The following is a 14,940-nucleotide window of genomic DNA, read 5'->3' as shown; positions in this document are numbered from 1 at the left end:
GTGCTTAAATTTCGGCCACATCTGTGGACCCATGAAAGCATAGCCAAAAGCTTGAGTGGAGCTTTAACTTAACGGTGCGTGTGCCTAACCTACAGCACACACACACACGCACAGCATTTTGATGGGCTGTAAGCGAAATGCGTAGGAATTCGGACTGCTTTCGGGTGCGTGAGTGTGGGTGAGGGCACACTGTACAGCACACAAGCTGCCTGGCGGGAGGAACTCCGAGCAGCGAGTCCACGAGAGCGACTACGAGGCAGGGCTGCCGAGGAACGGCGCTTCAGTAGGACAGACAGTCCTTCGGCTGACGGTCAACGCGAGCGAAAAGCCAGAAAAGAGCAGCAGCAGCGAGGACTTGGGCAGCACGAAAAATAGTGAAATAAGGAAAACCACAGTAAGGAGGCGTTAGTTGCTGTTATTATATTAAATAACACTTTTCACCGACTGAAAAGCGATCCAAGACTGTGGGAATATGGCGCCCGAAAAGCTCGTGTGTGTTTTATTTTTGTGGCTGAAAGCGAAACGAAAAATTTGACACTGAACTTCATCAAACGCTAAACTTGTGAACTTGTGTACGTGTGAAAGTGCGGCGGTGTGTGCCTGTGTGTGTTTGTGTTAAAGAACATTTGAAGTGACAGCCCAGAAGTATGCTACACAAAATGTCAGCCAGCCATATGCCACCAGTGTTTTTGCAACCGAGCCACTTCCCTCGGTTTTCCACCGTTTCCCTTGGCCTTTCCTGGCTATTTCTGTTCTGTTCCGCGTGTTTTGTGCACGCGCCCACAATTAGCCAGAGTCCAAAACCAAGGCGACTTTGGGCCCAGAACGCCAAAAAAACAAGGCCTATTTCCGAGAGTGTGTGTCGCAGCTTATTGCGTAGTTAAACGGCCAGTTTCTCTCCCGTTTCGCGACGCCCAAAAAGGCGTGTAGGCTAAATAATGTGGCCCGCTTTTCGCTTTGTATGGCCACGAAATTGAAACATGTGGGCCAATATCAACAGCGAGGCGGCAATTAGACGCCAGTGCCCACAAATAATCGCACGTCATCCGTGCGCCTGCGAACACCTGCAAGCCACCCACACACACGCACACACACGGCAACTAGACACCCACACAGCCACAATACAGCCGGTGCTCTTGGAAGCTCGCTCTCTTTTGGGCCAAACTCTCTTTAACGTCTTCGAAGCGCCTGGCTTCTGGCTTATGGCTTTCGGCTTCAGGCTGCTGTCGTCAGTCGCTGACGTTGTTTGCGTCAAAAAGAAGTGCTGCTAACGAAACCCGCTATATACACATATAATATACATAGATGTACATATTATGTACACACGGGCGAAATTAATCGAAATCTATACGATCTAGGAGCAACGGCAGCGGTACAAGCAACAGCAACTGGAGAGCAACTGAAGAGGGGAACGAAACAGGACACAGGACACAGGACTCGGGACTCAGGACACACGAAAAGAACACAACCAATATAGAGACCTATAATCACCGCACATCAGCACATCAATTTGCATGTCTTCGTTCGTTTGCGCTGAATATGAAGTAAACAAATACATGAGCCACGCCATAAATGTCAAACTGAGGTAAGTCACAGCCATTTATACTCGGGGTATAGTGCGATATAGGGTTGCCAGCTAAGTGATGTGACCTTTTCGCAACAGGTGCGTGCACCTATTACCCCCTGCCACCTGCTCAACTTGCCCCGGGATGTAGGCAACGTTCCTGCAACGGAAAGCAATTAATGGCGCGTGCTTCTTGATTGCTAAATTCCTCAATGGGGGTCGCTTCTAAATAATTAATTAAGGAAACCGCTCGGCGTATTGATAAAACGTCTAAAGCCGATCGATTCTGAAGGCAATTCACCTAATGAATGCCGTATTAATATTGCAATGGCCTTAAGTGAATCTACGTGGTGTACGTCAGCAAGCCAACTATATTACTCTCGAAGAAAAATGTTCTTCGGAAAATAATAGGTATTTGACGTAAGCGAAGCTTTAAGTAAGGAACCGGAATTCTACATTTCTTCTTTAAAACTTAGAATTTATGTGCTTAATACGTATACGTAATTTACGTATACGTGATATCTGACTGTTGATATTTTGCACCTATTACAAGTATCAAAATAATGCCCATAAAAATAGTTATATCAGCCGGTTTATATGAAAATAACATAAAATAAGGGTAGAGAATTTCTATATTTCAATCACAGAAATGGGCAATTGCAATCATGATTTATTTGACTGCAGATAAGGTCTGGTCAACTGAGTTCCAATTCGAGGCACCTCGTTGACCTGAGACAAAAAGATTGAATGGTCATGTCACACCCACAAATAGACCAGCAGAAAGCTGGCATAATAATGTCAGGGGGATATGGTGACCCATTCACGGACTCCCACTCGCGATGTAGCCCCATTTGATAGGGCGCTCTGTGATCCCCGTGCAATCCCTTTATGATTTTGTTTGCTCGGGCATTCAGTGCACGGCCACCACTTGTTGTTGGCCAACTCAGGCGGCTGGACATGTGACTCGATTGTATTTGCAGCTGGCGTTGCCATGACCGTCATTCTGGGAATAGGACTCGCCGGATCCACTGACTCATTCATCAAGCACGGGGACCTGCTGGGCGTGGGCTTTGTGTCGACTTCGTGGCGATTGATTGAATGCCGTTGCCGTTGACATGGCCTCTGGCATACGCGAGCTGCAAAAGGAGAAGCCCGAAAGATGAGGTCGTGGTCCAGAGGCCACAAGCCACAAGTGCGTTAAATATAGCCCTGGCAGACCACGGACATTGGGCATCGGGCATCGGGCATCGGGTATCGGACTTTATACGTAAGTGTCGCACAAAAGCCCGCTGTTCGATTAAGGGCTGCGTCAACAACCGGAAGCGGGGGCGTGGCAGCTCATGGAGGCGTACTAAAAATGAAACGAAAATATTTTCGCGTAAACATAAACAAGTCGGCGTATGAAATGGGCATTCATAACGGCTAACATAAAAGCGCGTTCATCCGCCACCGAAACCCAGATACGGTGGGCATCCTGAAAGGACAACTTACGACGTACTTTAGGTTTAATACTAAACCAACAGAGATACAGATACGACTCCCCATGGCCAGAAGTCGGGGCAGTTAAGCATGCGTGAATTCGACATTATATTTTGATGGCCCCTAAAAGAAAGTCTAGCAATTGCACAAATATTTTCACGCTGGCCTCGCCGAACAAATAAGCAAACAAGTTTCGCCTCTGTGGGCATAACAAAGATTGATGGAGGCTGAAAGTGAATTAAATTGGCTTTAAGTTAGCCCAGAATATTAAATTCTCCTTCACCTTTGGCAGGTTTCTCTGGGGGATGTATTTAAAATTAAAATTGACTCTGAACCTTTCTCGAGATTGACAATCATGGGATTTCGTGAACTTTAACTAACTATATACATACTATATAGTATAGTGTCTTGAAAACAACAATAAACATAAAGTCTATCTAGGACTTGTCTCCTTTAATTTTGCCATTTGAGAGGGCAACCATCTTTTCAATCGACTTCCAACCCCCATCGGTTTTGTGAGCTATGTATATAATTATATTAAATAATACGACAAAGTATATCAGCACTGGGTGGGTATCTATACATATCCCTTTTAATGGCTAACGAGCTCCATCTGCGCCTGGGGAGAACCATCAAAGGAATCGTAGATTAGCTCTACCTTTTTATATATAACCACATTACCGTAGCGCAGTTTAATTAGATGCCCGACCTTGCCCTATCTAATCATTCACGGAAACTCCGTGCAATCGCAGCCAGGTCCTTGTTAGCCCCACGATAACCTGACCTCAGGCACTCTCTTCCATGGGATTATAAATGGCTGAAAAAGTGGCTAGATTAGAGTGGGCGTGGGTTAGAGTTGGTAACGGCTGTCAGGGCAATCGCCGAACGCAATTAATTTTAAACTGAGCAAATATTAATCATAATTCCATACGCCAACGGAGCAGAGCGCCCCAGTTAAGCAATATCCTAGCCGCACACACGCACACGTACGAATCCATGACATCAGGCTAAGGATACGAGATACAACACAGGACACAATGGCGTCATATGGACAAATGTCTGTATTACAGAACCTCGACTATGTCGTCTACGACAAGGCAATCCATTTACTTGATGAGATTGCAAGCAGTTTGGTGACATTGAAAGCGCGTTTATTAGGGTTGAATCTCCCCGATTCCGCCCCTCGCCACACCCACCGAAGGGTGCATCGCCCCTCTTTTAGTTGCGGGCGGGAGTTATAACAAATGCTTATGTGAGCCAAGTTCATTCACAAAAGGCGCTGCGTCAGGACAGCCGAAAAAAGCCCGGAAAAACAGGGGGCAGGGGCAGGAAAAACGAAAACAGTGAGGAAAATCAATGGTGGCAGTGCAACCCTGGCTCCACCCACACCCACTGCTAAAAATAGCCCAAGCAGATATATCAAGCCATAACATTTTCGACACAATTTCGCGAGGCAGCTGCGGCTGGTCGTGAGCTGAGCTCCAAAAACTGACTTGGCACTCTGCTTAGTAGGCGGAATGTAGAAAGGAGCCCACACACTGACAATGGAAAGCACTGGCAAACGAAAATGAAAGGAAATTTGGCAGGCACAGTAGAAATTCGCTACGGTGAAAGATGCAATTAGGTGTCAAATTTCATCTGCTCTTTAGACTGAGCTTCCTACCATTTTAAACATCTTTAAATGCTTTTCGGAAAAGACTAGAAAGGTTTCCTTCTAGAAAAACCTTCATTCTAGCGAGGCTGTACTGTAATGTTTAGGCGGGTGGGAGAGCCTTTTGGAACTTTCGCGCTGTTGCTATTTTTGGCTGCCGAACTTGTAGGCCCCAAGAGGAGGCAGGAAGATTGGCAGGACGATGGTCCTGCAAGCTGCTTTCCGAGTGGCCGACGCGAGCTCGCTCCCATCCCGAGTCCCTTGAAACGTAGGCGCCGCCTTCGGGAAAGCTCGTCGCGGCTTGCGCGGAAAAGCTCCTTGCGTGGGCGTCGCGCTGCCAGCGGAGCAACAGGGGCTGCCGTGGGACAGCGGGAAATGGGAAAGCGGAGGGGCGGGAAATCGGAAAAGCAGCAGCTGGCGAAGCAACAGCAAAAGCTGCATCGAGCTTTCGTCCGCTTCCCCAGGCAGCTGGAAGGCAGCTGGAAAGTGGCTTCGGCTGAAGCAGTCGGCTCCGCTCGGGCGCTACCTGATGCTCAGCGCTCCACGGACGGCTGGATCCATCGACGCCGTTCAGTTCAACCTGGGGAGCGGAGCAACCAAGTGTTGAGCGGTTAAATAAGAAGGCGCCCGCCTACCACACGTAGGCGGCGGAGTCCCAGCCAGTGTTCTGCGCCAGCTACTTCAGCGCCCGAGGACGAGTGCCAGTGCCAAGTGCCTAGTTCCCAGTGGCAGTGCCAGTGGCCCAAGTTCTGCTCCTGGTGCGATAAGCGCGTAAGCCTAACATATGGCACCCAGCATCGATGCCAGCCGTCGGCACTTCTTGTGGTGAGTTTTTCGGGGATGGGCATGGGGATGGGCATGGGCATGGGCAGGAGGTTGGGCCCTCTTTGGAGGCAACACAATTTACTCGCTAGCCAAATGCAGGTCTAAAAGTAACTTGCATAATAATCATACTGGTAATTAAAATATTTAAATGATGAAAAACGTTAACAATTTGTGGAACTCAAAAGTACTTTTAAGATACATGCTGGTATGAAAGTATACTTTGCTAAACAGAAGATTCTGAATGATATCATATCATATACTAAGATGTTGAAAAATTGGAATCGAATTAACCATTAAATACTTAATACTTACATTTCACATCAGATCTGACATATTTTTTACAATATATTAGGGAAATTAAATTTCTTTGTGAGTGAGATTAACTGTACGCCATGTTTGATTTTTCGCAACTGACAAAATCCAATATTTCAGTACGGCGGACCACAATCAAATTGACGTTTTATTTTTGTTGAGCGAATAAACATTACTTGCAATGGCACATTGCGTGGGATTTCATTTAAATGTATTTAAGTAAATCCGACAGGTAGCGAGCAAGAAAATAAATAATCCTGATCGGCGGGCAGAGAAATGCCCTGAAAAGTGGGCAATCCGCTCGGGCGGAAACTCGAATCGAACTCAATGCAGCGTGATTTAATTCGTGGGAAGACAGACATATTGGTTACATAAATTCAATTATAGAATGCAAATGAATCCTGCGGATTGCTCACTTGCTGTCACGACGAATTTCGCGAAATCGCGGCCATTTCGCAAATTATTGTGAAATTGTTCGGCGAAAGGGAAGCGAGTTCTCGTATCAGGTGTCGCATAGCGTGATAAAAAGTCAATTAGGAAACATTACTTATCGCGAGTGGGAAAGCTGCTGCTATCAGTTTCCCATTAACGATAGTTTCCCGCTAAAAGGAGCGCGGAAACTGCAGCAGTATTATTTTCGCTGAGCTGCGCAATTTGTTTTCCCCGAAATTGATTTCCAACCCCTGCATCCCGCCCCGGAACACGCCCACATCATGCATCATGTATGTGTGCACTCTAACAACATTATCAGTTCAGTTCGCTGGAAATTCTCCACCCGGGGTGACTGGTACTGGTGTTCATTATCCGTGGCCTTTGCTCTCCTTTTCACCAGCTGCATTTATGAAGCGCAATCTGAATAAAATATGGCACATAAAATCCGGCAAAAGAAAATGCTTATTAACTGCGAGCGTTATCAGGGGAGAAACCGGGGAATTGCGTCCTGCAACATAAGAATCTTTCCATAACGAGTTCCAGAGGTCCAGGGTTCTAGGGATCGTGGAACTCAGTGTCGGTGGCGGACCCTCTGCACTTTGCTTCTCCAAATTCCTTGAATATTCCCTAGGCAGCTTATAATTGCTGCCATGCTCAAAGGGTCGGGAGGTAAACTGCGAAATGCCAAAACTTTTCGGGTTGAAATGTAAAACAATTTGGCAGAGGAGAGGCAATTTTCCTACATGCAGAATAACGCCCCGAAATATCTTATCTGATGCTCTGCCACCTGAAACACAACGGATTGGATGGTTGCAACAAATAGCAAATAACACAAAGCAGCTTAAATAATAAAGATGAATGTGAGATATGTGGAACAAACACAATTTCGAATAGCCATTTAAGTGAGATTAGTCCAGGGTTTGGGAAAGGATCTCTCTGGTGGATAGCAATTGAACAGTTGATACAGGCAGATACACTAGAATTGGAAATGAATTCCATTTCCCATCACTTGACCAATCTGATGTATAAACGCTTCAAGCCATTCTGAGTTTTTGGCGCAGAGAGAAAAGGACGCTTTGCTCCGAGTCCCGTAACAATAATTTATTCGCTTAAGAACTGAGTCATAATTCATGGCACTTAGGAGAATAATTCCACGCTGATTCCCCTAACCCGACCAAATTGCTGAATTATCCGAACCTTCGCTCTCATAATTGTCCTGCCACTCCCAGCTGGTCCGCAATTTTCCACTTTCGCCCACTTTCAATTGCCGAATCCAGCTGGCAAGTTTATCTAATTGCTTTTCGGACGGAGAGGTCCTTTTTCGCCGAAGAGGCGCCGGAAATCCCTTTCACGCTGGGCTGGCCAAAAAAGGAATTATGGATTGTGTATTTGCAGACGGCGGATTGTGATTGTACACATTGTGCTCGCCCGGAAGCGGAGTCAGGATGAAAGCGATTTGTTATCCTTTAGCTGCTGCCGTGCATCAATTACACAAAGGCCGGGAAATGTGAGCCTGTCGAGCCTTAAATCACCTGCCAGGAAGTCGCTCCCACGCGTTGGCTGTGCGCCGCTGGCTTTCGGGGCCCAGGTGCTCGATATTCACAATAATAGAACCCCAAGGAGCCCGAAGAGCGCTAAAGTGCTGGCGAGCACATACCTGGCAGCCTCTTGAAGCCAAACCCACTCTGCCCATCCGAAAGCAAACAGTGGCGTCAAATCAAATGGCAAAAGCTTGCCAGACCAGTCGGGGGGTCTGGTCTGGGCGGGATCCTAGTGAAATGGAGATGAATATGGAGAAGCTGAGGAGTCATGATTAGCTCAGCAGTATATGCTGCTCGCCCATAGTGATGAACTGCGCCAGAGGCGCAAGTAAGCCCGGGCTAGGGGAATCCCCCATCCGAGTCCTTTGGCAGGCCAACATGGCCAGACGGAAGGACGACGGCGAAGACAAATCCTGCAGATTTTGGTCAAGAAATGCGCACCGAAATGCGAAACCCAAATCAAGTTGAAAGTAAATGAATAACCACGAAAAGGAAAACTTCTCAAGCGAACGGGCAGTAGGCCAAACGTTGGCCGCAAAACCAAAAGGTAAAGTTTGTAAGCGGTAAGGAAAAGACAGTGAAAAGCACGAGCACTTCATGCCCAAGAAAATTCTTGTAAAACAGGAAAACAAGGTGGCATTCAGATAAAGAAAGCCTTGGGGCCCTCACAAAAGAAACATGTTAAGTTCTTAAGACCAAGTGGATACAATGGCTCAGAACAGGACGATTTAATTGGGACAATGACTGCCATTACCCCAAACAATATATGGCTACCTAATATTATAAATTTAAACAATGTTCCGTTCCGTTTTACAAGTAGTTCATTTCGAGAAAGTGCTAGACCGAATGATGTCATTAGGCATTTAACAACTTTCGCAGTTGTTGCCGCTTTCTCCGGGATTTGGTCAGCAAGGAGTGGAAATTGCCGACGCGGAAAGTACTTCAAAGTACCATTTGGATTGGGCAGTAAAGTGCGCAGTACGGCTGCCGACTGTCAACTGATTTGTATTTCGGCAGCATCTTCAATTCCGCTGATTAAAGGCAGGCAACTTAATCAATTTCCGGCGGAGAAAGTTGGAAAGAAAGGGAATGCAGCCCCAAAAACTTTCCATTCGAAGCCGACACGCGCGGGCACTTTCTACTCGCACTATATGAGTGTACACTGTACAGAACGAAGTAGGTGGCTGAGCCCCACCTACAAAGTTTCCATTTCCACTCTTCCGGCGGAAAAGCGGGCACGTGCTCAGCCGCACGGACTGCTGAGCGCCCACAATGCAAAACTAAAGCCTTTTTTACGGCTGCTGACGACAGCTGAAAATTAAATAAAGTTCAGTTAGAGCCGGAGCTAGTCATTAAGTGGCTTTTGGGGCCAGAAGAGCGACGTTGGACGTAGTCGAGCCATTTAATTGAGTCAAATGTCCGCGCAGCAGGGCTTGCGTAGCCACGTCACCAGCAGCGACGTCACCTGTCTCACCTGGGAGTTCCCGATCCCCCGATCCCCCGAAAGAGCTGAAACGCAATCATGGCGTCGTCAAAAATCCGCCAAATGGCTGAAACTAAGTGCAGAGTAAACAAGAGTGCAGCGTCAGCGGCACAAAGAAAGAAGCGATTAAGTTTCCGCCACATAGAAAATGTCCAAGAATGACGGTACCTGAAAGGAAAATTGCCAAAGTCTAGAGCTGACGGAAGAGCAAATACGAGTATAATGAAAATGGCTCGGCTTCGCATACGCGTTCTTCGCCCTTCGGTGAAATGCTTTCACTGTGCCAAGATGGAAATGGGAGAACGTCAATTCATTAGAAAATTGAAACAAGCTTGCCATTTCGCTGTGCAAAGTGGGTCTTCAGTGGAATTCTTCCGCTCGGATCGAAAACATTTTCAAAAAAACAGGAAATGTGTCGCAATGATTACATTGGCACCGCAGATTGTCATTCTAACAAGGCATCCACCAGGAAAATCCGAATAGATTGTCTAGATTACATGAAAATATATTAAATAAAGACAACATGCAAGTTTACGATTTGATTGTAATCATTTATTTACCATGAAAATGAATATGTGGAGAAAATATTAAAAAAAGAGAGTCTTCTGGTGTGCAGACTAAGCTATGGCGAACATGGATGTTATTGAAATTCTCTTTATTTCATGACTTTGAATACAAGGGAGCTACCAGAGCGGCTTAATCCACAGTCAGGGCCATGATGGCATTGACCACATCGTTGTCGTTCTTCAGCAGCGCCTGGATGGCCTTTTTGCGCGAGCACGTGGCCTGCATCTGGACCAGTTCGATGTCCTTCTCATATAGGCCCATGTCGTCCGCGTTCTCGCCATCGTCCTCGTCGTCGTCGAGTGGGGACTCCTCGCCAGGGGCTTTTCCAACCTCCCTACCTTGCCGGCCGGAAGGCGAGGTTCCACGGAATCGCTCGGCCGCCTTGACAGCTGCCTGGGAGGCGACGGAGGTGCTGCTGATGTCCTCCACGCAGACCTCCCCAAAGAAGATGTACGTCGACGAGTGCGCCACTCTGTAGACGTCCGGCTTATCGATGTACAACAGGATGTTCTTGCTCTTCTTCATGGTCACTCGGGCCACGTTCTCCATGGGCTTCAGGTCCAGCTTCATGAGGATCTTGCGCGCCTTCCTCTCGCCGCGAGACTGCTTTGATACCTCGCGTGGTTGCACGGCCACCGTACTGATTTGGCCCTGCTCGTCGGTTTGGGCCTCCTTGGGATCCGCTTCCACAAGATCGGGGGCGTCATCGGAGTCCGTGCTCTGATCATCCTCAACTTCGCTGGAATCCTCGGTGGAGGCGCCCCCCTCCTTCTGCGAGTTTGGCTCACTGAACACATTGGGCTGCAGCTGTTTGGCCAGGCTCAACAGCTTCTTGATCTTGTTGCGGTGGGCCGGGTCCATTTCACCCATGATGTGGGGCTTACCCTTTGCGCCACTGAATCCTGGAGGAGGGTTACTCTTGGCATCCAAGGCGTCTTCCGAACCAGTGGTCTCCTTCTGAAGTGCCTTCGCGACGTCTGGTTTTTTCGTTTCCTTGGGCTTCCCTTTCTTTCCACTGCAACCTGGTGAGGGAGAGGCTTCTTCGGCAGGCTTTTCTTTGGTGGCCACCACGTTGTCGATCAATTTCAATTTCTCGGCAGCGGCAGCCATCTGGGCAGCCTTCTTCATTTTCTGCTTCTTACCCATCTTGAGAAATAAACGGCAAACGAGGGATTTGCGAGAAGAGATTTGGGAGCACAGATTTGCACAACTTCGCCAAAATATTTCCAGGCAGCGCACGCGGTGTGACCTCTTGCGGGAAAGACAAGACAGGAAATGCCAGAGGTGAAACTTCCAGTGGGTTGACAGCTAGGGCTGCTGTACACTGATGGGTGATATCTTCGATAAGTCCTGCTGCGAGATTTGGTATACTTATCGAAAAATATTTCATATTAAAATCTGGAACTTTTCCATGCTAAAGGCACCTGAAACGCGAAATAAACCATATGAATTGCTGCTTTCGGTAAGATTATTAGTTTGTAAAATGGCCACCCCGCCATTCGAACGTGCAGAGCACTCCAAAGTCTATCGATATCGATAGGCCCCAGTGCAAACGTGAACTGATTAAAGGCGTTAGCAGCGCTGCTCTGAAAAAAGTTGGTATTTTTCAAACGAGAATGTCAGCTGCCTTCGAACTTTGCACTTTTCTTCGCGGTTATAAAAGTTTTGCTGCAGCGCAGTTTTGCCACGCAAATTCAATCGAAATTGATGATTGCAAATCAATCCATTGCAGAGACGTGCTTGAATATTACCGCATGACAAAGCCAGCTTAAAAGTGCTGGAGAAATGGAAAGTGCAGCGGTTATTCAGGTAATATTCGAATATGCACACAAGTCGCGTGTCGCCGCGAAAACAGCAATGGAAAACTCGGACGCCCGGAAAATGCCCAAAGACCCATCTGAAGCAGCTTCCTCCATTTTAATTGCTGTCGTGGTCGCGCCGCAGTCTGCCTCCAAAGCGGAGCAGCCCCACAAACACGACGCGGTGGAGCAAGCGCGGTAACACGTGCGGTTTTCCTTGCGGTTTTCCGGCTCCCGAATTCCCCAGATCAGGCGGTTCAGGGCGCGGCTGTGTGATCCTGTTTTGCGTCCTGCGTGTTACACTTTGTTGCTAAGTGCATTAAAAAAGTGCAACGCCCTATTAGAGCGCTCTTCGTGTTACGGAAATTACATTACAATTCGAGTCAACAATACAAGAAGAATATGAATACCTATGGATCCCATCCCCGATTTGACTTGAGTTAACACAACATTTTGTATTATTTTCATTAATTCTGACCTTTCCTATTTACAGAACTTTAAGTGAGATAACAGGTATGTGGTAGTCGGGAGCATGTATTGCATTTTTTCTGTCAGCCGCTGCGTTCTGTCTGATTATGCGTTTTTAATTGCTCGGTTTTTTTAATTAAATTGCGAGCGAAAGAAGGGCGGCCACCACCTGCAATTATTAAACTTTATCGTGGGGTCAACGCCTAATTGAGTTGCATAAATTATTCAGGAGAGGCGCATGAAGCAGCGGGAGGACATCGCGGTGGAGGAGGAGGAGGATGTGGAGGGCAGGGCACCGAGGATGCATCCGGCTGCCGCCGCAGAGTCTGTCCTGTCACCATAATTAAATTCGAGAGACCAACTAATCAGATATTCCCTTTGCCCAGCCATGAGTCCTCGCATTGGCTTCATAAAGCGCCGGGCTCTTAACTTCTCGGTCCATTCGATTCAATGCGACTCGGTTAAGTTGAGTTCTGCGCGGACATGGAACTCGGAGACCCGGAGAGCTGGAGAAGTCTGAAAAGTTTTCGGCCGTCCTGGCACGTTCGTCCCATGATTAATTATCCGCCCCATATGCTGCGGTGTCATCTGGGCCCATCCAACTTATTGGGGCTTAGTCTTAGCCTCGAAGTTTAGTTTCTGCTGCCACGGCCTGTGCATGAAAAATGAACCCAATTCGGAGGCCCACCAGGACGAGGTCTTCATTCTCCTTCAAGGCAATGAGGGCCACAGAAGCCGCTTTCCTGGGGCAAAAATCTGTAACGCATTAATCATGCCAGTTTCGAGAAATGATTGAAATCATATTACCATGTCGTAGACATGTTATAACCAAAGATGTTTCCGTAATTGAGATGTTGGCCAAGGCATTTATATTGTGCCTGCTCGAGAGTCTCCTTTTCCCGCTAATGAATTTCATTGCTGATTGATGCTGGCTTGGCTTAATTCTCTTGTTGTAAGTGAGTCAGCAGACTTTGCCAGGGCAACTATGTATTAAAAGTAGTTTGTGCTGTTTATAGTGAGTCTGCAAATTAGTTTCGAATAGCATCATCCTGATGTCATAGCTCTTTTGTGGACATACTCTGTGCACTCCCAATAAAGTAGGAACCCAATTTGTTTTTGGCGTTGACAAGGTCGTTTCACTTGGTACCTTGTTCGCTTGATAATTTGACGTTTATTTATCGGCGGCCCAATCTGGAATGCCACATCTTTGCGCTGCTGTTGATGAGCTGGAATCCCGTTTGGCAGGCGGTATGGCTGCGCCCTCAGAATGAAGTAAACTCTGCCGTCATCCTCTTTCAAAATATGTCAGCCTTGAGCGAGGCTGACGCGCTTATCGCCAAATGACCCAGACGATATCCAGAACGCAGAACCAACAGAATTCCCAGACCCCAACCACCTGCCCATCACGATTTGGAGTCGCTGGAGCGGCAAGGAAAATCAATTTCCCCTGCCAACTGCCAAGGGCTAAGCGAAGTCTGACATTTATTACCATATAAAGAGCAAGAAATACTCGCTAAGCATTCGGCAGCCGGAGCAAGGATCGCCGGAGGCCACACCAAGACCGCACAAAGAAGGAGCAACTAAAAAAACGGAAACTGCAGCGCGACAAATGTGCTCAACCAGCAGAGATTCCAGCCAACCCCCGCCCCATTTCACCCGGATTCGTCGCCCCCTCCAGCTCCTCCAAGGCTTCCCTTTGTGCGCATTGTGTGAAAATATGAAATATGGAAATGCCGGAAAAGCGAAAAGTTGTCCCTGGCACAATAAAATGCAATTTCCCCGAAGAGGCAGCCGAGGCAGCGCCACCGAATATACATTGCTAATTTCCGGTAACAACAATAAGGAGCGCCCGAATCACTTGGGCTGTACTCAGGAGCACCACCCACTTTGCGGAGCAGCAGCAGGTCATTAGTGCAAATTCCTGCATAAATTTGTGAGGGGATTTACGAGCAGATGGGGATGGGGTGGTGAGTGCGGCACTTGTCCCCCTAAAAAACTAATTGAAAATGGAAGCATTGTTTATCCAAATGAAATCTGGCTGCAGGGCACAAAGTAGCTGAACGGGGTATAGTATAAATTAACATATTAATGCACGATTTATAATATTGCAGCAATCTTACAAATTAATCTTATGTGATGAAACATTTAATTAGTATTACTAGTGTCCTTGGGTTGCGATATGGACTAACCCCTTGTATCCTAGTGCTAATTGGTTGGTAATTGGTAATTGGTTTCCCCTCTTGCAGGTGTGCCGATTATCATGGCAAGCAATGTACAACAACGGCAGCAACATCCATGCACCACAACTGAAGAGCCAAAGCACCAGAGAGCACGCGGAGCAGCCGGGCACCAGGAGTCGGCGACGGGAGAATGCCAGCAGTCCTGGTCTAGGCAGCGACCTCCATTCGACCAGCAGCAGCAGCAGGAGGACCTGGATCCGGAGCAGGATCCGCAGCAGCACCCTTCGGCGCCGCAGGAGTCAGTGCATCACCACCGAATTCCGCGCCTGCACGAGCTACTGCACCACCAGCGCAAGGTGCCGCCCACGCTGCACGCCCGCGGTCGTCTTCTAATCAGCGAGGGCGCCCGCCGGCGCGAGGTGCGCGGCTGCGGGGCAGGGGGCGGCGTCCTGCTCTGCTGCAGCCTGGACGCTCTGAGTCGTCCGGCCAAGCTACTGCAATTCGGAGTTTTGCTGCTGATCCTGCTGCTCGCCACGCATGGAGATCTTGTTCAAGCGGAGGGCAATGTTGGTGAGTGTCCCCTACGAAATAAGCAAATCACTAGCACGAGTGGAAAGCAGGGGCAGATCGGTATTTCCT

The 14,940-nt window shown here is 47.9% G+C and overlaps 2 protein-coding genes across 3 annotated transcripts in view; one reads left to right on the top strand and one right to left on the bottom strand.

Moving 5' to 3' along the window:
- The first annotated feature begins 290 nt into the window (after window positions 1-290).
- Window positions 291-14,940, top strand: part of LOC6621851 (receptor-type tyrosine-protein phosphatase N2) — a 39,145-nt gene continuing 24,495 nt past the window's right edge. Inside the window, exons 1-3 of one of the 2 annotated variants that reach the window (XM_032714071.1) lie at window positions 291-394; window positions 1,359-1,585; window positions 14,368-14,871. In XM_032714071.1, coding sequence (XP_032569962.1) covers window positions 14,382-14,871 — 490 coding nt within the window. In that variant the 5' untranslated portion in view covers window positions 291-394; window positions 1,359-1,585; window positions 14,368-14,381. Of the gene's footprint in view, window positions 395-1,358; window positions 1,586-5,272; window positions 5,520-14,367; window positions 14,872-14,940 lie in introns of those variants that run through there. The other variant, XM_032714070.1, reaches the window with a different exon arrangement.
- LOC6617327 (nascent polypeptide-associated complex subunit alpha) lies at window positions 9,891-11,174 on the bottom strand. The gene has a single exon (XM_002041616.2). The coding sequence runs from the start codon at window positions 10,998-11,000 to the stop codon at window positions 9,984-9,986; it is 1,017 nt and encodes a 338-aa protein (XP_002041652.1). The 5' UTR covers window positions 11,001-11,174; the 3' UTR covers window positions 9,891-9,983.

This window comes from Drosophila sechellia, chromosome 2L (genome assembly GCF_004382195.2).
Source record: "Drosophila sechellia strain sech25 chromosome 2L, ASM438219v1, whole genome shotgun sequence".
Classification (NCBI taxonomy): Eukaryota; Metazoa; Arthropoda; class Insecta; order Diptera; family Drosophilidae; genus Drosophila; species Drosophila sechellia.
Note: the sequence above shows the minus strand (reverse complement) of the source record. Positions and strands in the feature narration are given on the sequence as shown.